Below are 24,248 nucleotides of genomic sequence, written 5' to 3'. Positions count from 1 at the left end.
TTATAAATATAAGTTGAATATACTTAGGCAGAAATTACTTTATCTATGAAGATGATTTATATATGAATTCTATTTGGAATATATGAATTCTAAATATATTCAAATTATGTTTGCTTACAATCTTGTTGAGAACATACTCATATACTCAATCCCATATAATTCCCAATAATCTTTTCGTTCTTCGTATCCTCTAAGAGAACAATTCGAGTCATCTGCTAGATTCACCACGATCACTAAAAAGAGCGAGCCACAACCACAAATTAGAATCTAGAACTAAAATTTATCTTCAATTTCGATCTCCCCCCCCAATTACTGAAATTTTAATATCCATAACTACAAATATTCAAATTATTTATCCAGCTTTATCTAATGTATCACTGTAGATTTCAAAATATTCGATTTTTCCTGAAAAAGGTATCCCGAAGGCCGATAGTTCACTCTCAGCCAAAGCATCGACAACTTTTATTCCCCTCTCATGAAGATCGAGCATCCAATCCCGTTCATCCACGATCTCATCTAACCCGAATCCTTCGTCCCTCGTTCTGCCGAATCCTGCGAGAACATGGCACTCGTACCCCAACACCGAGAAGCAGGAAGCATCGGAGAGCCTCCCAGTCTGCGCAAACCCATAAAACCAGGGAAAAAGAAGGCACAGCGAGCTGGACGAAGATCTCGTCCAGGGGAAGCGGCGCAATAAAAGAACTACGGCTTCACGACCTAAAACGAAGGAAGAACTCCTCGCGCTCGCAGCGTGCATTCGCGTCTCAATCGGTCGCGATGATCCGCCGATCGCGTCTGAGCAGAGAGTCACCGGTAGGCTCGCGCGAAAAATCGCTATCGGGAGGATCAGTTTTTTCCAGCATGCACTCCGGCGTGCGTGTGCGATGCACACAGTGCTGGTCGTCTATCGGAAGTCTAGGCGTGCGTGATAGATAATCGTTATGTAAGAGGAGGCCTCGGAGGCTGTTGGCCTGCAGACTCTTTGACGTGCGCAGCGGCGTCGCTCGTGCACGGGGAACGCCCTGGCTTGGACGCGGCCGCGGGCCACTTGGCGAACTTCTTTCTGTATTTATGGTCCAGATAAAGAAAGTTTACGATTCAGATAGGATCGACGTTGTCGGCGGGGCGAGGTGGTAACCTGAACCGCGAGCGAGAGGGAAGAGGTGAAGCCTTTGCATGCCGGAGGCGAGAGTGCCTTCTTGTTGCCTTTTCTGCGCGTAATAATAGAGCGAGTGCCTTCCTCCTATCCGCGTGTACACCCGACACTCGCGTCCAGGTGCGTAATTATTTCGGTGCGACACGCGATTTCCGAGCAGCTTGGCAGGGGAGTTCCCCTTGGTGGTCCTAAGTGGCTGGTGGCTGCCGGTCATCATTGGGTCTCCTTCGCGCTGCCATTTTGGCTCTTAGCTGGGACTGTCGATGATATCGAAACCTCGTCGGTGCTTTGGTTATGGATACAATATAGGAGACTTCCTCGAAGAGAATAGGACAATCTAGGTGGATCGTGACGTACTAACTCTTTGCGCTCAGTGATGACACTCGTTGTCAATCGTCGTTTGTTCTAATGCCGAAGCTTTTCTTCTCCGTGATATTTTTCTTAGCTCCTTAATGTCATTATTAAAAAAATAAAATAAGGAAATGACGTGTACTACCCCGAAGAGAATAAGGCAATGAAGTGGATCCTGACGTACCAACTCCTTGCACTCGAGGGATGACACTCGTTGACAATTGTTTGTTCTAATGCCATAACGTAAATTGTGGAACATAGGATAACTTAACCCCTTGACTGCCACGCCGAAATCACGTTTCGCTCAGGATGCCATGGGAGTGTTTTTACTATTCAAAGCATATAAGCGCTCCGGTCACCAATGACCACTGTGGTGTCATTGGAGAAACCATGGCCGGTCATATATGACAACGTGGCAGTCAAAGTGTTAACTGGAAGATTTTTCTTTCTGTGATAAAGATGTAATTCCAAGCTTTTCTTCTCGGTGATATTTTTCTTAGCTGACCGATGTCATTTATGAGAAAATAAAATAAGAAAATGACGTGTGCTTCTTTTCAATTTCTCATGTGTAGTTAACATGACCTGACAATAAATTTACCATGGTTAGTTAAATGACCAATGGGTAGGAAAAGGAAGGAAGAATTTTAAAAATATGGAATAATAGGAAATATCGAGTAATTAATTTTATGTATACTAACACTAGAACTGTCAAAGAGATCAAAGTGACTTGTTTTAGGATTTCTATCTTCGTAATTGCTGAGAGTGTGCAGTCTCTTTTGGCAAAATTACTCGAACGTGATCGTAATTATGTATGCTCTTTTATTTTCATTGCACTGCTTTAATTATCGTCAATAATGTATTGTATATCGTATTTTGGTACTCGTTACAGTGTTAATCCCTTGAACTCGAAGATTCTTTCGCTGTGCAGAAATAGCAATTCGAAGCTTGTCTTATATTTTTATGAGCTGTGATACTTTTCATACCAAAGAGAAACGACTGAATAGTTATCGGTGTATTAACGCTTTGCACTGCAATGACAAGTGTTAGACTTGTGCAAGTGTCACGATGTGCAGTGTCAATAATAATAATTAATAAGCAACTCTTATCACGCGATGATAATTATATTTTTGAAATTTCCATAAATTTTCATGTAATTTCATCGCGCATGGAACTAAAATTAAATACCGCTTCGATATAATAATTTTTCGTGATTAAATCATTGTGCAAGGGGTTAAATTGTTTTGTAATTTTACAAAATTTACGTATGTCCATTGAAACCTCCATTATTCGAATTAATTGTGAGACGTAGGTGTTTGGATAAGTTTGGATGACAGAATTTTTGAATAACAGTATTCTCTTTGATACATAGATCAACGAATAACAGTAATATTAACCCTTTCTGCTCGACGATTTTTTGGCTAAAGAAGGGTACGAGTTGAAAAATTTGCTGCTACAAGGCTGATAATATTTTTTGAGAAGAAAAGAGTAGAATTATTTAATTTCGGTACCTCGCACACTGTTACGTTATTTTAAATTTGATATATTAATTAATATCGAGCTTCGAAATTCTATCAAATGGCGACTGAAAGGCGCCTCTCGAGTGTAAAGGGTTAAATGCAATACAATTTTTTGAAATATGTTAATATTATACATAGTAACTGGTTCTTCAGAAGACATTTAAAAAAATAAATTACAAAGAGTGTTGATAATTTCTGAGTTGTCAAATGGGTCCATTGACACTTGCTCGTTCAAACGAGCATATACGAGAATTGAATCATCGTAAAATTTCCTGTCTTATAGGATTTCTATTTTTAACTGTTAGATAAATTGCTTGAAACCTTGTTGCGTTGCTATATCGGGAAATGTGGTATTATATAATATTTAAAACGGGAGGGAATTATGTTTTACGACTACTTTGGGGCACGTACGCGCTTAATAATAGTATACGGTGTACGGAACTTAAAGTGATTCAATCTTTCGTCGTTTTACTCTGCCATTTTTCCTGCTGTTTAGCAGATACTATCTCCGAGTGTTCCACTTTCGTAAAACACCGTGCAGGTCTCGAAAAATTACGCACGTTTCCAGGCAGAATTGTCCCAGGGCGTTCAGCTCGTGTCGTACACTCATTAGGTCGATTTAGCTTGGGAAACTGTGACGTACCCATTTTACGGTCCTTGCCAAACCATATGTGACGTGTCGTTACGAGTTGTCGTAATTTCTCGACGTTGTATATTTAGTTTTCGTGCACGTTGAATGGATTCCAAGAATATCTTTCAGATCGTCTGAGAGAAGAGAGACAAAAATTAGAAAAATGACTCGAAAGTAAGATGTATTTCTTTGTTGCTTCGCGATCAGTGTATAACACGGTTTAATTGGTAGCGTTGAGCGAAAATTACCGATTGAAAATTATCCCGTGGATCGCGTTGATAATAACCAGTTCGGTGTGTCTGGACAAAACCAGATTTACGTTTCAATAATTATGTAAATATGATAAAATAACTATGTTACGTAAACGTCGTACTTTAACGGTGTTATAAGTAACATTAAATGCACGTGGTCGGATATAGGAGAAGGTCTGTATCGGTCTTTGCAGCTCCTGAAACTGTACATGTAAATTATGTAAATGGAAATAGCATTATTATATAACATTATGCGTAAGCGGCACCATAAATAGCAGTAAATAATACAAATTTGGCAGCATTCCTTGTTGGAACTTCAAAAGAACTAAATTATACTCGTGCACTCTTCGAGTTTGCAATAATGTATCTAAAATAGACGTATAAAATTGGAATTTATTTAAATTCGTATCGGCAAACAGTTTTCCTGAAATTACACGTGACACGCGATAAATTATTATTATTAAATCTGACCTTTTGCTTGAACATCTTAAGTGACGATCAATAGTATAAAATTTGGCAGTATTCCTCGTGGAAAATTTAAAAGAACAATATTAAACGATACAATTGTTAAAAAAGAATAAAAATAATGGTAATTTATTTAAATATCGGTAAATAATTTTTCTAAAATTATACGTAACACGTGATAAATTATTATTGAAATATTATATTATTATAGATATATTAAATTTATATTAAAATATCTTCTATTCTTCTATATAGAAGAAAATTAAACGATGCACTTTTCAACTTTGAAATAATATCTAAAAAATAAAATAAAAAAAGAAATTATAATTCATTTAAACCGGTATTTACAAGAATTTTCGCATACACAGTGTTCCAAATATATTCAGCAGCGCGTTAATAACACAAAGGTGATCAAGAGCCATAAATCTTTATCAAATTATCAAATTTGGCAATATTCCTCGAAAATTTAAAAGAACAATATTAAGCGATACAATTTAAAGAAGAATAAAAAAATTGGTAATTTATTTAAATATCAGCAAATAATTTTCCTGAAATTATACGCGACACGTGATAAATTATTATTAAAATATTATTATATTATTATAGATATATTAAATTTACATTAAAATATTTATTATAGATATAATTATTATTAAAATATTACATAACATAACATTTTGTTTAAACAATATCGTAAATAGTATAAATTTGCCAGTATTTCTCATTGATATTTCAAAAGAAGAAAATTAAACGATGCACTTTTCAACTTTGGAATAATATCTCCAAAAAATAAAAAAAGAAATTATAACTCATTTAAACCGGTATTTACAAGAATTTTAGCATACAAGGTGTCCCAAATATACCCAGCAGTGCGTTAATAACACAACGGTGATCAGGAGCCATAAATCGTTATCAAATTATGGCATACATCAACCAAACGACATAAGACCATAAACGTCGTCCCATATTATATTCTTAATTGCCAGCAAGTACGTCAATTGAACTCTCGTGTCGTTTTATAGGTTTCCCAGGACGATCGGCGTCCTTTCGTTTCGTTAATTTCCTCCTCGACTTTTAACGCGGAATCTCCTTCAGTTGCAACTGAAGGTGATGCAATCCGCGGAATCGTATTACGAGTTATCTAATTCGTTCATCGTTGCAATTCGCCTCTCTCTTTCTCTCTTACTTTATCCCCTTTCCTTTTTATTTTATTTCATTATTCACGGTATCACGTGCCTCTTGGTCGAACGCTCGCTCGCTCCCGCACGATTAAAGTGTTTTCGTCGAGCAATGGGCGCCGAAACGTCAGAGGTCAATTGTCAAAACGCGACAGCTTCTTCCGACTTCGTTCACTCGACACGAAACGCCAACCTGAGCAGATATTTTCGTCCCATGGCGAATTTTTCCTTTCATTTTCTTGCCTTTTCTTTTGGATCACATGTACCAAGGTGTATAATGAGCCTCAACGTGCAATAAACAACTGTCTTCGCATTTTTTATACGTATAATTACGTATGTAAATATTCGGTTATTTGTATACAGATAAGTCGGAGTCTCGAAAAATTTTTTGGAGATAAGCCTGTATTAAGATATATTATATTTAATACGTAGCAAACGAACGTGTTCATATCTATGTGTATTTAAAAAAAAATCTGTGTATTTTGAAAGATTGGATGTGGTTGTGTTGAGTATATGTGTAGTCCTTCGTGTATGAATAATGCAACACGATCACAGCGAAACCTCACAAAATCGCCTAAAACCTAATGACAGTCAACAAAGTACCCGAGGAGAAGGGAATATTTCGATTTCAAAGCGTCGGATCGAAAGAGAAAAATATATTTCCCGAAAGTGTCAAAGAATAAATTATCTAATTTATTTGAGAATTCCCTATTTGGGTGACCCAATATTTTTAATCCAACACGATCACATCTAAACCCCACAAAACCTCCTAAAACTTAACGATACCCAGCAAAGTATCCGAGGAGAAGGGAATATTTCGATTTCAAAGCGTCGGATCGAAAGAGAAAAATATATTTCCTATAATTCGGAGCCTTGGAAAAATGTAAGATATACTATAACGTTTAGCAAGTAACATATACTCGTATGTACGTCTACGTAAATTTCTAAAAAATTTGGCAACTTTTAGATGTACGAGGACTTTTATTTAAAAATAAATCGGGGGCCTCGGAGGATTTCAGGAACGAAGTGTTTTTAAATTTTGCTTTCTTTATGAGGTATTTGTGTGGGAGATTCGTCGAGTGCAGGCGTACTCGACTGGGCCTTTATTCTCTATAGGTCACGCGTCTCTGTAGCCATTATTTTGACCGTTTATGCGTCGTGTCTGCTTTGAGTCTATTAATGAGATGGTTTTAAAAAATTGTACCGGATGAAAGGAAAAGAATTTGCTTTTACACGGTTATAAACGTCCGAGGGGAACTTTAACGAAACAAACAGAGGGGATTGTTTTTGGTACAGGCTTTAAGGTCAGATAAAAGCAGCATACCTAAGTTCATTTAAATGGTAATTTTAAAGCAGATGTAGTTTTTGCCATGTTGCTCGCAATTTCGTCGAAAAATCCACGAAATAAAACAGCTTGCACGGTATTAGGACAAACGAAGAGTATCATTAATGAAAATGAATTTTCTTCTAAGTTTCGTGCAGTGAATTGCAGAATGACTGAGCCAGTAAACTTGAAAAAGAAATTCTTTAATACATATAATACTTAATATATAATATATAAATATTTTTACATTCGTTCAAGAAAATTTCCCTCTTTTATTTTCAATTTCAATGTTCGTTCCTTTCAATTGGAAAAATGAGTTAAAATAATTTTTATTTTAAGTATAACTTATTTTATATTACTCTTATGCGAAAGTTTCTCATTTTAGATATCTTTTATCAGTGTTTAGGGTTGTAAAACAGGATAAATTAGAATAAATAATTATTTTCTCAACTTGCTCACTGTCCCAAGCTACTGCTACTTCCATTCACTCTTGTAAATCATAGATCATAGACGCGAACGTAATTTTCGATTGAAGGAACCTCATTAAAGGTTCGATATGAAGAATAAAAAGTAGGATGATAGGATTATATGAGTTGCACGGTGTATTTATGAATTTCACAGGGCCGAAACGTCGGATCAGCGACCAGCAGGTAGGCAGAACTGATTCCTTGCCAGCGATATATTTATCCCGTTCTAATTTTCACGAGGCATCGCGCGATATCTCGAATATTTTTCTCCGAGCAGGCTAAAAAAAGATCTGCTTTTCCTCGTTCCCCGTTCGTGCCGGTTCATTCTTTTGGTGCTAATCGAAACGCGTAAACCGAATCTGCTAGACTGTCGATGCGTACCCGAGTTGCGAAACGCAGAGGAAGTGCAGGTTAAAATGGAACAGAATATCGGTGGACGCCGATGTATAGCTGTGGAAACGGATCATGGTGGTCATCACGCTCCATTTCTTGACCAATTGCTTTCGATGATCGACTATGGCGAGCTCGGCGCCAAAAATAATTGCCAGACCTCTGCGATTGCAAGGCAGAAGGCGAAACGAGGGCGTTTCTTCCTCTTCGTCTTCGTGTGTACGTTTCGCAGCTGCGTTGCTTTCCCGTGAACCATCTTCTTGCTTTTATTGTCCGGTTCAAGCGTCCGAGCGCGCATGGAGCTGTGCAACAATAAGCTCGAGGGAAAGGTGAGAGCGCAGAATTATTTTCTCCCGATATTTTCGCTGATCATCGCGGAAATATATTTTTCTCTTTCGAGCCGACGCTTTGAAATCGAAATATTACCTTCTCCTCGGGTACTTTTATTGGCTGTCATTGGGTTTTAGGAGGTTTTATGGGATTTAGATGTGATCGTGTTGCATTAGAAATATTGGGTCACCCAAATAGGGAATTCTCAAATAAATTAGGTAATTTATTCTTTGAGACTTTCAGGAAATATATTTTTCTCTTTCGATCCGACGCTTTGAAATGGAAATATTCCCTTCTCTTCGGGTACTTTGCTGGGTATCGTTAAGTTTTAGAAGGTTTTATGGGGTTTAGATGTGATCGTGTTGTATTAGAAATATTGGGTCACCCAAATAGGGAATTCTCGAATAAATTAGGTAATTTATTCTTTAAGACTATTTCATAACATATATTTTCTTCTTTTCATTGGTCATTTTGAAATATAAATATTCCGTTCCTCTCAGGTACTTTACCAGGTATCGTTAAGTTTTAGGGTGTTTTAAGGGGTTTAGATACCATCGTGTCGTATTAAAAATATCGGAACGCTTTTTGGAAAAATTCCGTTATGTATTATTTCGAGATTAACAATATCGTTAAATGCACAATACCACGATCATTTTTTTACATTATTTATTTATTTACGAAATTCTCAGGTGACCTTCGACTTTTTAAATGGGATGCGTGTTTTTCCTTGTCGATATTTTAAAAAATAATTATGAACAACTTGCATGACTCGTTCTATATATACACAAATTAAACCTCCTGATATCTATTGTCGAGTAATTGATAATACAAGCGAATTTGCATATCGGACTAATTAAAATCACCGTTTAGTTACGTTTTCTGACAGATTCAGTCACGCGTTCACTACTTTGCGAACGCTATTTTTATCCTTAATAGTGTTTAAGCGTTCTTATTTTATCATCTTTGTTACCAAAAGATCTCGTGTCGAAAGAGTCATTGTTGTAGTGTAACCCAGTTGTAAAGAGATTTTCGTGTCGTAAGAGCGATTCGCGAGAGGATTTTGCGCGTCGAAATTTCGACACGTAGGTCGAGATGACGACTATCCGCATTTCCTGTGTGTCGCTCTTTCTATTAACATTTTGACTACGAGCCAACCTTGTGATCTGCGCTCAAATTTCTTCGCGATGTCATTAACGCGGGTTCATTTTTGTCACCTTGTTTACAAACAAGTCGATGATGATTGCTATAGCCGATTAGTCGCAGTCATTCGCGCCTAATCTGTCCTGTGAGACCATCTATTAGAAAATCAGACGAGATTTAGCCGTTAAATATTTGCGATACTTAAACAATTTTATTAAAAATTCCAAAACACGTCCTGGAACCATGATAAGGTTTGTGAAATTGTAAATTTCTATGTGAGTTAAATTATAACAATTCGATTGTTTCTAAATTTTCTTCTCGAAATAAAATCGCAATTTGTCGACAAAGTTTCACGAAAAATGGTAAAATAAAATTGTCTCGCGAATTTTGCGCGTAATTTAATAAATCGGGTAGAACGAATTTCGTTAAACGATATTTTCAGGTTAATTGTTTTAAGAAGCAATCTCTTGCCTCGGTCGCGTAGCTCGTGGTTATTTTTTCTAAGAATGGAGAGAGACACGTGGAACGTGTTTTATAAAACGCGGAGTAATTTTCTGCAGTCCTTAATGACTCTTTGTTTTCGTAACGTAAGAGATAAATATAGGCGGACAGCTGACTTACATCATCAATTCAAAAAGCGCAACTTAATCACAGGGGTTAACTCCCAGCGCACCATTAACTCATTTTTCTTTTTATTTAGCTCGTCCAAGAATATTACAAATCTATAAATCACTTTATACACGCCGACTTTGCATACCGATCTTTCATTACCAGCCCCTTTGCCATATTAACCGATCATTGAATAACAAAGATATAAGAATAAAAGTCAATTCAGGCTTAAATTCACTTAAAATTTCTGAAACTTTCCATCCTTCCAAGATACAGTTATGTAGTTACTTAAAGTTCTTCAAATTTTTCGTGAGTGATAACTCAAAGGTTAGACATTTGGAGTGCTTCTACAAACGTTTATGTGATACGATACTTCAGATATAGGTGTATAATTAAAATATAGGTGTAAAACACAAGCATGGAGCATGTAAAACACTTGAAATATAGGTGTAAAATTCCCCTAAACTTGTTAAGAATTTTATAAAAATCTAATAATTGAAGTACTTCTTGAGGTGTTTGAACCCCGTAGAACACTATACGTAGGTATAGATCTACTGAAAATTTTAAAAATTGTCTGACCATCGTCCAAAGATCGAACGATCAAAATTCTTTTAGAATTATCCGGTCCTTATACAGTATCATAAGTATAGAACTACTGAAAATTCTTAAGTGTCGATAGAAATTCTTCCAGGGATACTTAGTGCTTATATAGTATCACAATCATAGATCTTCTAAAAATTCTCACAATTTTGTATGTAACCATTGTTTGTAAATCAATCTATAGTTCTTCCAGTGCTTATACAGTATCATAATCATAGATCTACTGAAAATTCTCAAAATTATTTAACCGTCGGCTATAAATCGATAGATAGAAGTTCTTCCAGGAATACCTAATGCTTATATAGTATTATAATCATAGATTTATTGAAAATTCCCAAAATTGTCTAACCATCGCCTCTAAATCGATCGATAGAAATTCTTCCAAGAATACCTAATGCTTATATAGTATCATATTCATAGATCTACTGAAAATTCTCAAAATTTTGTATGTAACCATCGCTTCTAAATCAATCTATAGTTCTTCCAGAAATACCTAGTGCTCATATAGTATCATAATCATAGATCTTCTGAAAATTTGTAAGATTGTCTAACCATCACCTTTAAATCGATAGATAGAAGTTCTTCCAGAAGTATTTAATGCTCATACAGTATCATAATCATAGACTTACTGAAAATTTCCAAAATTATGTAGCCATTACCTCCAAATCGATGAATAGGAGTTCTTCCAGATAGACCCAGAGCTTATACAGTATCATAATTATAGATTTACTGAAAATTCCCAAAATTGTGTAGCCATTACCTCCAAATCGATAGATAGAAGTTCTTCTAGAATTCTTCTTAGTGCCTATACAGCATCCCAAACAAGAATCTACTGAAAATTCTCAAAATCGTACCAATACTCAAGGTACTACCAGAAGTCCATGTGTAGCATGTGCATAACTTACACATCACAGTACTCTATCTATAGATCCACTGCAAATTCCAAAAGCTGAGACCATAGCTCAGTGATCGAACGATCTCTCCGTACTTCCAGAAATACCCGAAGCTACTCGTGCAGCATCCCAACTATAGCTCTGTTGAAAATTTCCGAAACTTTCCATCATTCGAAGATCGAACGGTCGAACCACTCACCTAACCATCCTAAGGATCCATAAATCTGGCTTATAGAATTTAACCGCTTATAAATAGAACGACGCGTGTTATTTTAATTCAAGGATGCTGCGACGTAGGATAACACGGTGTACGATGGCCGATCGACGTAATTCGAAGCTATTACAACAACAACGTTGTAATGGCGGTTGTAACTTTAACTGTGGGGGATAATAATATGATTGTGCGCCTAATACGCGACCTCGGGAACCGCTACAAGCCTCGAGGAGGCCCCACGACGAGAGTGCTTTTCCTGCTGGTCTCGTGTCGCTGGACGCCACGACGAATCAACTGGCCGATCAATTTTTTCCCAGTCCTTTCCTCGTTAACGTCAACGTCAGTGTCACTGACAAACGAAATGGCCGTTCATCCTGATTCACGTGAAATACGGAAATTTCCTCGTGGCTCTCTCTACCAATTGGAGCCCGATCCAATCTAGCTGCATCCACTTTTCTTCCCAGTGGCATGTACATGTAAGGATATTGTTCCGATCGGCAATATACGGAATAAAAGGATGCTATTGATTGCAATATACATTTTATTTACTAGCTAAGAGACCTAGGAGTAAATTACAAGCTAAAAAGATTACAAATTAATTATGCTATTCACACTCATACTATTCGGCTCTCTTTCAAACTTCGTCTGTAATCTCACCAATAGACTAGGATTGTCCTAGGGCAGCCCTTGCACCCTCATTTAACCTCTTCAGTCGTCATTTGATAAAATTTCGAAGCTCGATATTAATTAACATATCAAATTTAAAATAACGCAACAGAGTACGAGGTATCGAAATTAAATAATTCTACGTGTTAATTATTTTACGATTTTTTATTTACTACTTAACCGTGGCGTCGCCACGAAGTTCTTCCCGTAGAACGGAGCGACGTGTCAAAGATGGAAACATTGCAATTGTGCATTCTTTAGCATTCGGTCTTTTGACGCAAATCTTTCGAAGAGAAAGAGAAAAGAAGAAAGCTAAGAGGAATGGTAGCACTTGTCTTAATTTTTTACTCGATTTCTGTGGTCGGTGACTATAGTATAGTGTATAGATGGCGTCTCGTTGCTGGTGACTATAGTCACCCATAGTAGCGAAAGGGTTAGAAAAGTATTGCCAGTTTTGTAGCAGAAAATTTTTCAACTCGTATCCTTCTTTAAATTTTAAAAATCGTCAAGCGCAAGGGATTAATTTTCGTTCGCTTCTTGGACATTTCATTTGTTAGTCGTGTCAGTTATATTTTAGGTTATGTTTCGAATATTATGCTAAAATTCATGGAGTTTTTCGAAGTGCAAGTGTAGCCTGGGCTGGCATCGGCCTGGCGAGGATCTACACTGGCATTTGTTTCAATTTTTGTCCTTTTTAGCGGCGTTAGGAACGCGACAGTTGAGTTTCTCGTTAGGCCTCGCCGTCATATCAGTTTACACAAAATTTACACTTTTAGTTCAAACCAGCAGTATTTAGTTTTCCCCTTTTTTCTCTTTCTCATACTTCCTACAGAGCCCTTTCTTCATTTGTATAGAAAATTGCAAATTAAATGAAAATTAACCCGTTGGCATACAATGACGTTTGGAAGACGTCATCCATTTCACGTGTCACTGTAGACTTCGACGTCTCAGAGACGTCAAAAACTATCTCTGGTGGACAGTATATCGTGCAATATATTACTAACACTTTGACTGCCATGTTGGTCATATATGACTAACCACGGTTTCTCCTGTGATGCCATGGTGGTCATTGGTGACCGGATTTCTCATATGCTTTCAATAATAAAAGTACTTCCATGGCAGTCAAAGCGTTAAATAGTATTTTTCGAACGCATCGAATTCCGTTTTATTCGTATGTCAAGGGGTTAAATAAACCAGAGTATCGTGTCACCAAATTCTTTGGATACCTCGGTGTCCCTCTGTCTAGATTGCTTTCTCATGCTACTCGCGACGATAATTCGCGCGGATTATGCAGGATGAAAATATGTTCCTCGTCACGAAGAAGGGTGGAACGTAGATGAATTGTTGCGAATTTTTCAACAAACGACGCGAGCAACGGCGCAGGAATCTAACGCCGTCGCGTAATTTCGTTTCTTAGGCTACCACGAAAGGGTTGCCGTGTATTAAGCGGAAGACAAGATTTACGAGCCGATACGAGCAAATGCGAGGAGATGAGAAAATTTATACGCGGTGCCTAAGATTCGATCCCCCGGCCGCGAATTGTATTCAAATGACGATCGTGAACCCCGGTGACCTCTCGCGTGATTACGAAACTACCTTTAAATTCAGCTTTTCATAAGAACGCTCCTCCTCTAGCGCATAATTAATTTCTCCCTCGTTCTTCGCTCGCTCCATCACGAGAAGGTGACTCCGGATAAACGCATAGCATAGCTCGTTTCGCCCGATAATGAACGTGTATTGTGTCAATTAAGGAACACGTCTAGGGGATTTATTTGTACGCCATGGTATTTTTGCAACAGTCGAGCTGGATACGCAGCAGTAGAGAATAAACGAATTTTCGTGTACTAAGGATTACGTGTGCAGGCTGTACGAAAGGATCGATTAATTTTTAAATAGATAAATTGGATAGATGATTTAATTCTGCATTAATCTGGGATATCTGGAACACGTTTTCCAGATAGGAATCATTTTACCGGAACGTTAGTGTTATGGGCAGATAGACGCACGTGCACGAAAGTACTCTAACGCTTACGTCTGCTAGATTCAAGGATTCAGCAACTGAAATATGTACGTTAAATCGAAATATTGGAAATGATAGGGTCCACGTAGGAAATTCCTAGGTGATCGATGAAGTTAGAAAATAATTTAACGATACATAGGTATTTAACGAGATTTTAGGTATTATAGGTATTAGGAATATGAATCATGCCAGCGCTCTGCGCTCGATAGAAAATAATAGCCTTAAGACTCTAAGACTCTCACAGTGGACAAAAAATTGTAACTTCTTGTTTTTAAATTATTAGTGTTTCTGACTAGCCTTGGTCGATTAATATTTATTTATTTATTCATCCAGACTTGACGCTATAAATTAAGTAGGTAACAAATATAGGTTCAAATTTAGGACTTGAAGGATTCAGGACAAAGGAAATTAGGGTAACAGAAATTGGGAGGAAAAAGATCAGGATAAGGAAAGGAACGTGTATATTTTGAAACTTAGGGTTTACATTGGATCCAGGAAAAGTTAGGATAGGAAAAGTTAGGACAGGGAAAATAGGATTGAAAATAAATAAAATATAAATATTCTACGTACCTGTTAAAAAATTGCCCTTTTTAAAATACATGGTTTTGTAAACTTGCAGGCGAGCACCGAGAGTCGAGAGGCGGAAGAGCAGGGTAGCAGCACGACCTCGCCCTCGGAGGGCAGGCACGCCGACGGGACATCCGGCTCGTCCGTCCTCGAGATGGGCAGCACGGATTCGGCGGGCAGCGCCCACAGTGGCGGCCCTTCCTGTGGCCTGGTCAGCTCTCTTTTCCCGAGCAGCTGTCGTGGACGTGCCGAGGCGTTCGCCAGACGCCTTCATCGACGGCTCACGTCGCTCGGAAGCGAGGAAAGTTCTCAGCGAAACGAGGACTCCTCGATGCCCAAAGAGACCTCCTGGTTGCGCTCCACGTCCGCGGCCAAGACTATGCTGAACAACACGGCGAACAATCACGTTCTTCAGCACCAACCGCGTCACAATCCAGACACGGACCTGTGTTACGACTTTGATCTCGATTTCGAGGATGGCCTCAGCTCGCCCGCGGAGGAAGCCACTGCAGCAGAAGTGGCGGACCTGGTTGTGAATCCGGAGGTACTCAAGAATCATCGCAGTATCCATCACAGTTCTCCCAACGGATCGAAAGCTATGCTGTCTAGCATAGACTCCGAGTCAGGGTACGTCTACGCGTCACCTCTGCTAGGAACGTCTCCAGACAGCGATTCCTCCGATATATTCTTCGACCCGGAATCGTCAGACGTGGAGAAGGCTAAGAACGAGGTGTTCTTTGATCCCGTAACCACCTCGGAGAGCGAAATGACTACCTCGAATCTCTCGAACGGCTGCGACACCGTGAAGGCCAAGAACTTGTCCTATCGCAGGAGGCCGGACATCAGCGTGGAACATTCCGAGGACACGTCGGAGTCGAGTGCTTCGTTCAGAAGGAACAACTTTTGCGATAAGGAGCCGAGGAAGAACGACTTGACGTGCAGTTCCGAGGATTCCAACGACAGAAGCTCCCAAGACACCACCACGTCTCCTAGCCAAGAGTCTCTCTGGAGCACGTTCGACGAGAGTACCATGTCCCTTCAGGACGAAAGTCCCTCGAAAAATAACGCTAGCTTCGTCACTATTCAGAACCGACTGCCCAAGTCGCATTCCGATTCCGAGATACCCGTCCATGGGCCTAAGATAATGATCACTTCCGCGCTGAGCAGGAGGGACGAGAATATAGAGGAAGGAACCGACGAGGTGGACTTCGTTAACGGGCTGTCGGAGAACGGCAAATTGGAGGATATCAAGAACGCGAGGAACCTCGCGAAGGAGGACTCCCCGGATTCCTCGGACAACACATTCGAGGAGGATCTTCCGTTCGACGAAGAGAAAGCCAGCGATCCGTCGATGCAACAGACGAAGAACGCTCTGAATCTGAAGACAGATGAGAACACCGGCAACGAGACTGACGACCATTCGACGTACAGTAGCATGATCAGCATTCCCGGTGCTCTCACTCTGGAGTGTCCCACAGGCGAGCGAGTGGTCGAGACGACGGTGAAGAACGAGGTACAGTTACAGATAGAGAACGGGACTGTAATCAACAGCAGCGACGAGGACAAGATGTGCCTTCTGCTGCAGAAGCTCGCGACCAATCCGACCGTCAAGGAAGACGTCCACGTGTCGGACCAGGAGCCGCAAGAGGGCAGCATCGAGGAAGAGGAGGAAGAGGAGAGACCTCAGAAGATCAGACGCTGCTCTTCCCTGAAAACGGGAAAAACGCCACCCGGCACACCTGGAAGAAAGAAGATCGTTCGATTCGCGGACGTTCTAGGCCTAGATCTCGCAGACGTGCGAACGTTCCTCGACGAGATCCCTAAAGTACCGAACTCAGCCTACAGTGACCTGATCTACGACGACATCTTCCAGAAAGACACCAGTCCGGTGAACACGTCGCCGAATACCACCCAATGGGGGACCAGGTACGTGGACAGCAGGCGTGGCTCAGGTTGCACGATGCCTCCGCGCAAGCTGGACAGAACTCTGGTGCCTCTGTTCCAACAACCAGCCGGTCTACCAAACTTTCTGGATCTGGTCCGCGAGCGTCGAGTGTGCCTGGAGAACGTGCTCGTTCAGGACCCGATTTCTCTCTGTGTCCAGGGTACAGTCCGCGTGATCAACCTGGACTTCCACAAGTCGGTGCACATTCGGTACACGCTGAACTCGTGGCGGAACTTCAGCGACCTGCAGGCCACCTACGTGCCGAACTCGTGCGACGGTTTCAGCGACAAATTCTCGTTCATCCTGTACTGTCACACGCTGCCGGTCGGCCAGAGGCTCGAGTTCGCGGTTCGATTCCAGTGCAAGGGCGAGCAGTACTGGGACAACAACGCCGGAGCCAATTACTGCTTCCAGTGTTTGCCGGCGTCCTCCGCCGTTGGCTACATACCGATCACGGCACAGGAGAACCAGCAGCACGAGTGGTCGCCTGTGTTCTACTGATGGACGCCATGGTGTTTGCACGGGTTGCCGGGACGGAGACACGGCGATGCTTCACGAAGACAAGGAGTCTAAAGTGGACCCGAATAAGGCTAACAAGCGACAGACAGAGAGACAGAGGGAGAAAGGAAGAGAGAGCCTACGGTTGTATAAACGTTCCTAGAGTATACCTACTGTACATAACTGTCCTATTCTCGAGTCGATTGAAGGAACGAAGAGGCAGATCGGAGAGCAGGGATCGCACTGGCGTCAATTATTCTTTCCTGCCCGTTTTCCGACCAGCCTTTCAGTGGACTGGAGAAACTCGACGCACCTGTTAGACTGACATTTTTTACACGTTCGTTGTTCCTTGTTTACGAGCGAGAATATGTATTCGGGATAGACGCGATGGCACTTCGATGGACGAACAGGACGCCGGTGGTTGAGAGAAGAAATACCGAGTAGCTCTTCGGACCTGACACGTATAGAAGAGGATCGATCTTCGCGATGAAGGAGTCTGCAAGCTTGCCAGTCGCCATAGTATTCGGAACGCGACCAAGCATGAAGCATTCGAACTGTCCGGGAGATCATGGGAGATTATTTTCACGTTCCTAGAAAGTACCTAATTCTACAGACTTTGCGCCGCAGCTCACTCTAACCGCGTCTCCAAGATCATCCGCAATCTCACCGATGATCGCGACGCGAGACGTTGGGACAGAGGTCGATGATTACGAAAGAAACCGTTGAAACGGAAACGAGACGTTCGTTGGAAGGATTCTAGGGGTGGTAGTGCTTCGAGAAGGCGAAATCGAAGGCTCTTTGGTTTTGTTTCTTTTCCTTTTTTTTTTTCTTTTTTTTTGTTTTAACTATTAACGATATCTCACGTAGTTGCACGAGTATTCTCGAACCGATTCGTTAGAGTCGAATCTACGACCTCTCGATGAACTTTAATCCACGGGAAACGTAACTGCCGAGGAAATTCTCAGCGACGACCAGTCCGGGGTCTCGCTTGTGACACTTTTCTTTAGCTCACCGACACGTAGTCCCTGTATTTTTTAGCGTGCCAACGCTTCGAAACGGAAGTACTTTTATTCGTTTAATCAAAACGTTCAACCTGTGCCAATCTGATCCAGTGCCATTGCATGAGCTGTAACGTCGGGAAAGCCGGAGAGAAAACGAAAACAAAGAGAAAAATAAGAAAAGCACACGAATGGGAATCCAAGTGCCCACGTGATACGATATTCACGAACAGTTTCGTTTCGAGAGCGAGACGTGACAGTTGACGAGTACCACGCTGCCCAACAGGGCTGTTCCTCATCCTCGATTCTGGATCTCATTCGCCCAACGATCGTCGCGAACCAGAAAGACCGAGGCCCGATCGATTAATCGTTGAACACCCGTATCGCTGTATAAATCTCCAAGACGATGATTACTCACCGATCATCATTCGTTATTGTTATTTTATCACGTGTATCCGTACTACTGTTAGGGGTGCCAGCAACGCGACGAATCTTTTAACCACACCGTTATCGCGGAACAGAGAGTTCCATACCTTCGACAATAGATACCTACCCTTTACGTCAGCGTTAACTAATTTTAGATCAGAACTGATTCGTGATCCGAGGACTTCCAATTGTTCGTCCTGGTGGTGCGGATATGTACATATTATACCTCACGAGGACCACACGGGAGATAAGATCCCACGATTTCGACCGAGACCAGGATCCTTCCTCGAAGATCCACACGCAGTCCATCTTCGACACAGGGTCCATTGTCGCTGGCGTTCGTGCTACCCGGCAAGAGGAATAAGCGACTAACTTGCGTAGCGATCATATAGCGTTGTCAAAGTGACTCGAGTTGGCGGTTGATCGAAACAGAGCCGAGAAAGGAACATTTTCAGCGCGTTGGCATCGAAGATCGCGAGTCAGAGTTCTAGGCAGATCGGGCCTAAAGAGCAACTCTGTCGCGTGCACGAGGTAGCATTGGCTAATTCGATCGATTTGTCCGTCGATCTGAGAACGGCGAGTGACATTTAACGATCGTTGGCCAGATTGCTTACTCGGTATCGCCTGGACGAGCGACCACGTTAGCGACGAACCGGTATCGCGATCGACCACGCGTTCACCCTCGGGTATAGAGATAACCAGAGAGACCATAGTCGTAGGGTGCACTTGGCGTTGGAAACCACGGGGTATATAGTATTTCACGGCACCGCGATATTTTTGGTAACGTTTAAGCGTTTCATTTGTAATTCCGACCACCGTTACCCAGGTAGCAGTTGCAATACGAAGTCGATAGGGAAACGAACGAGACGATATTAAGATTACGCTATATATTCGTAAGATATTTTTTCTAATAGTTTTCATCGTGAACAAGTGCTTTCTATAACGTACACGGAGAACGTGGACGCAGTGAAAATTGTACATAGGCGGCGTCAGTATTGGTGGGCAAGTGTGTCTCGAGGACTAACGGGGGTTAGGTTTTCGTAGCTCGGTCAACCCTTAACCGCGATGTACACCGTACGCGAGCTTTCTTCCAATCATGTTCGCTGCACACCACTTTTTATTCTACTGTACATATCATCGACACGTTTTTACACGATATACGATATCCACGCGAGAATGTAATCGAGTCTTTTCGGTAACTTTTGCCATTTTTTCTTTGTTTTTCTCCGATCTTTTTGTACGATCGACGTCGATCTTTTCTAATTTTATATCGAACGCATGGCAGATATCGTTACACCTTGCTATTTTACCCGCTTTATTTTATCGTTATCGTTAACTTGGGGACAGAATACTTATTAATCGATCCGTTTTCTCATTCTTCTTCTTTTTATCCTTACTCTTCCGTGTCTCGCTGAGGGAACAGTTTAAACGGGAGATGTTTAACCACTCGCGCTGGAAACACGTGCCACGCACGTCGTAATGCTTTTGTCGTAATACAGAATCGCCAACGACGTGGTACACACGTCGTTAGGCAATTGTCACAGAAACCGTTCTGATACACGTGTCTGTGAATTTCTTGCTAGCGCAAGTGGTCAACCCTTTCGTTAAGCGCGAGGAAACGTTTCTTGTAGAGAAACGCGATTTTCTTTTTTTTTTCTTTTTATTATTGGATAGGTTCGTTTGTTTCTTCGCATATTCTACACTTCAACGAAATGGTACTTTCTTCTTTTTTTTTTAATTGTTCTAACTTGGGCGCATCGTAACCACCATTATTGAGGCCCTCGATATTTACACGCATATTACTCAACACACAACTGAAAGCCTTCCCTATAGTTTATCCTCTGTATATATATGCATTGTAGAGAAAAAGAAAAAAAAAAGATACAAAGTCGAATTCTATTCTGGTTAACGACAGAAACGATATTCTTCCACTTCATATTGAGAATGATGATTATCGAGATTTATGGAGACAGTTATATCGGAGTTACGAATTAAGATATTTTAATTATGTTATGAAAACTCGAGCCTGATGTACAGGGTGTTTCATTAATTTTATCACGGATAAATGGAACTTCGTGTCAGTAGGAAGGGATATTTTAGCGTGTATCGTAACACGACGTTTGCGAAATGTCACGGATTATTTAAACGACAATGAACATGTAACAAAGGTTTAAATAAAGACGCAGAATAGATGTGCGACACGAATGTGAGCGAAATAAGGAGAAAAGGATCGTCTACTGCCAGACACGCGGTGTGTTCAAACGAACAGAAACTTTGTCTCTCTAATTTTCATTCTGCGAAGAGATCTATCAGTTTCTTCGAACATTTAATCGTTCAATCATCAGAAAAAGAATAAAAAAAAAAGGAAGAAAAATATCATTCTCTATCAGCAACCGAATTATGTAATTATTTACATTGTCAGAAACTCAACAACTGATCTCTAACTGTAGTACCTACGAAAGACTCTCCTTAAAGATATTTCTCAAAGAATTTCTGAGACACCCTGTACATCGAGCTCCAAATACAAGGGATTCCCGGAACGAAAGCAATTTATATTATCCACCATTGTTGAAACTTATGGAATACACGTTTATAAATTTTTCATGGCGAAGGGTGTCACGCAGAAACGAAAATATTCAGTCGAAAGGAAATTTCGGAATATCGAAAAGAATTTGCTAGCTCGCAGAGACGGTCGGATCGACGTTAGCGGTCATTTTGAATCACTCGCGAGGAACGATTGCGAAAGACTGTCGCGTGACACCCTGAGTAAACCGGAGACGAACTATTTTTGTTAATCCTCGTGCGTGTTTTGCAAGCCGTCGTTATGAACTCGCGCGTAAGGTTCTCCCAAGGGTGGTGGCGCAGAGTGTGTCTCGCGTGGGAGGCCTGGTTCCTACAGAAATCGATTTCCACCGTCTGCTACGACTTTTGCGAGGACCTTACGTCATCGAGGAGGCGAAACACGCGCGGGTAAAACACTGTAACGCTGGTCTCGAACGTAGAAATAATTTGACATCGTGCCATTTTCCTTCGCGCGATACGTCACTGTGCACCGTTCTTGCGTAAACCCTTCGCAGCCTTGTTTCTGTGCGCGACAGAAATTTTTATCCTCGAATCGCAATTTTCAAAGCTCGATCCCAATTCCTACGTCCGTTGTGACTAGAGTATAGATTTCTTTTTCGGGCGGATTTCTTGAAAAACTTAACCAAGATCACCGTGAATTATAAAATCCTCTGGATTTGGTTAAATTTGGTTAGGTGATGATGTAAAACGATTTTTACGTATTTGTGAACTGAGATTTTTTAGAAATTTATTTTAAGATCGTGTTATTTTAAATTGTAAAGTCCTTCGGATTCCTGAATTTTTCAGATATTTTTAACGATTTTTAAAGATTTGTTTGAGATCGTGATGGCCTGTAAAATCCTTTGGATCTCTTTCTTTTTATTCGACATAAAGGATCCTTATTTTAACGCGAATAAAATGTAGATTGCTCTGGATATTTTAGAAAAATTTTACAAAATCCTTACGAATTCGCAGGAGATATTTGTAAGTTTCTTAAGAACCATTTTCAACGTCGCAGTGAGTCGTAGAGTCGTCCGGATTGTCTGATTAGGTGAGAACTATCGGGATCGAGTAGATTGGAGAGAACACGTGGAAAATAGATGACGTCTGATGGCTACTTGTAAAATCATGAAATTTTACGCGGCGTAAATTCGTTGAGAGAAATTCTGGAAAGAAATTGCTCCGTTTGCTCGTTAACTTGAACCTTCTAGTCTATTGAATCAGCGAGTAGTCATTTACGAGACGTTTACGAGAAAAGAATACTCCGGACAAGGATGACTGAGCTTAGAGAACCGTAACTGTGTACATGGAGTTTTTCCATTGCAATTAATGCGAGATCCAATCGATCCAAGCATCTCTCTTTCCGAAAGGGAGACGTTTCTACGTTCGAGACGTGACGAACGAAAACCATAGCTGTAACGGTAGTATATTTTTATATTGTAATGTACACGTAAGCATACGTTGCACCTCTAGTCCGTAGAGCCGTGAGCTTTCGTCCAATTACCGAGCCTTTTGCAGTTTTTAACGAAGAAAACAGGAAGAAAAGATGGGAAAATTAATTAACGAAGTAAAAATACGACATTATTACGGTGTTAAGGTACGAGAGAGAAAGAGAGCGAGAGAAACGGTGGAAAAAGCGTGTGCGTGCGTGTGCGTGTGTGTGGGCTTGCATGATAGAGAAGGAGTGGAAGAGCATGGAAATGCTAATAATTCTCTCTGTCCATTTTTAATAGTTATTTTTACTTTATAATTTTAATTTGCTACTTTTAATCGTTTTATGTCTGTTCCCTTCCTCTCTTGTCTTCTTTGCAATTCTCAAGTTCTTCTCGTCCGATTTCGGCTGTGAAACCGATGGACGAGGATCGGTGACGAACAGTCTGCAGGAAAATGAAAAAAGAAAAAAAGAAACACGAATTAGAGATGATTCTTATCGTCGAGGAGGTAGTCTATTATTGTTTATCGTCGTTTATTTATTTCTCGTGCCCCTTTCGTCCTTTTTATTTCCTCTTTCAAATCGCGAGCTCGCCGATTCTGTTCGTCGCCGTTCACGTCGATCGCGTTCACGTCTCCATGATTTTTAAAATCGTTCGGTGTCCATTGCATCGTCGTTCTTTGCCCGTTACTTCCATTTCTCTCTCAAACTCCATTAAGAAGGAATGAATAATAAACGAACAAGCAAATTGACGATGACGAATAAGTAGCCAGCATTTCCTGGAAAATTATCCGCAATATTTTTGTAATAATTTTGTTTCAACGGAATTGATATTTCTTTGCGAGGAATTTTGGGAATCGTGAAGAAATATTTTTAGGAGTGTAAGGTTTTATTTTAGTGAAATTAAGATTAGGTTCCTCGATGCTGGAAACGGTCGTTTTTACGTTTACTTATCATCCTGAATGAAGGGATCTATGGATCATGGTGCTCGAATAGAGTCAAGACTGAACGAGACTCGTGATATATTTTATTCCTACGCACAAATTCAACGATTGTAAATAATTATGCGAATTCCTCGGATTCGTGAATGATGATTATACGATGATTTATAGAGGAATTTGATGAGAGAAACGAGGAAGGGATCGCAAAGAGCGATGATACTGTGATAAATTTTATCGTCGAGCATGCGAATATTGTTTTTATATAATTGTTCGATTGTTATACAAGATATAGCGCGATTCGCGCAGAGGAATATTTTTTTTCTTTTAATTTTGATTGTACAGTTTTCGAGAAAAGTCATTTCGAATAGAGACTCGGTGGGTTCCTTTGGGAAATTGGGAAAGTTTACCAATTTCGCATCGAAGTATATCCCATTGTCCAAATTTTACGTGGTATTACGTTTGTAGAGAGAATTTAATATATTTTCACGTGTAGAGATGTTTTAATTATTATATCGATCGATGGATCGTTGGAAAATATTATTTTAATTGGCATAGTTTTCAGTGAGAATTATTGACACACAAGGAGTTGGTGGAGTTAGCAGTGGAATTTTTTAATGTGGTATTTATAGAGAAAAATTAATATATTTTCAGGGAATTGTTAAAAATGACTGCATTAA

General features: G+C 40.3%; 1 protein-coding gene across 3 annotated transcripts in view; it reads left to right on the top strand.

Moving 5' to 3' along the window:
- The window catches only part of Gbs-76A (Glycogen binding subunit 76A), a 132,784-nt gene extending 112,627 nt beyond the window's left edge, over positions 1-20,157 (top strand). For all 3 annotated transcript variants that reach the window (XM_017906377.1, XM_017906369.1, XM_017906361.1), the window contains exon 2: positions 14,822-20,157. In XM_017906377.1, coding sequence (XP_017761866.1) covers positions 14,924-17,215 — 2,292 coding nt within the window. In that variant the 5' untranslated portion in view covers positions 14,822-14,923 and the 3' untranslated portion in view covers positions 17,216-20,157. The remainder of the gene's footprint in view (positions 1-14,821) is intronic.
- The last annotated feature ends 4,091 nt before the right edge of the window (positions 20,158-24,248 follow it).

The sequence above is a fragment of the Eufriesea mexicana genome, unplaced genomic scaffold (genome assembly GCF_001483705.2).
Source record: "Eufriesea mexicana isolate 0111107269 unplaced genomic scaffold, ASM148370v2 scaffold4744748416, whole genome shotgun sequence".
In the NCBI taxonomy this organism is placed as follows: domain Eukaryota; kingdom Metazoa; phylum Arthropoda; class Insecta; order Hymenoptera; family Apidae; genus Eufriesea; species Eufriesea mexicana.
This window is presented reverse-complemented; position numbering and strand designations above follow the sequence as displayed.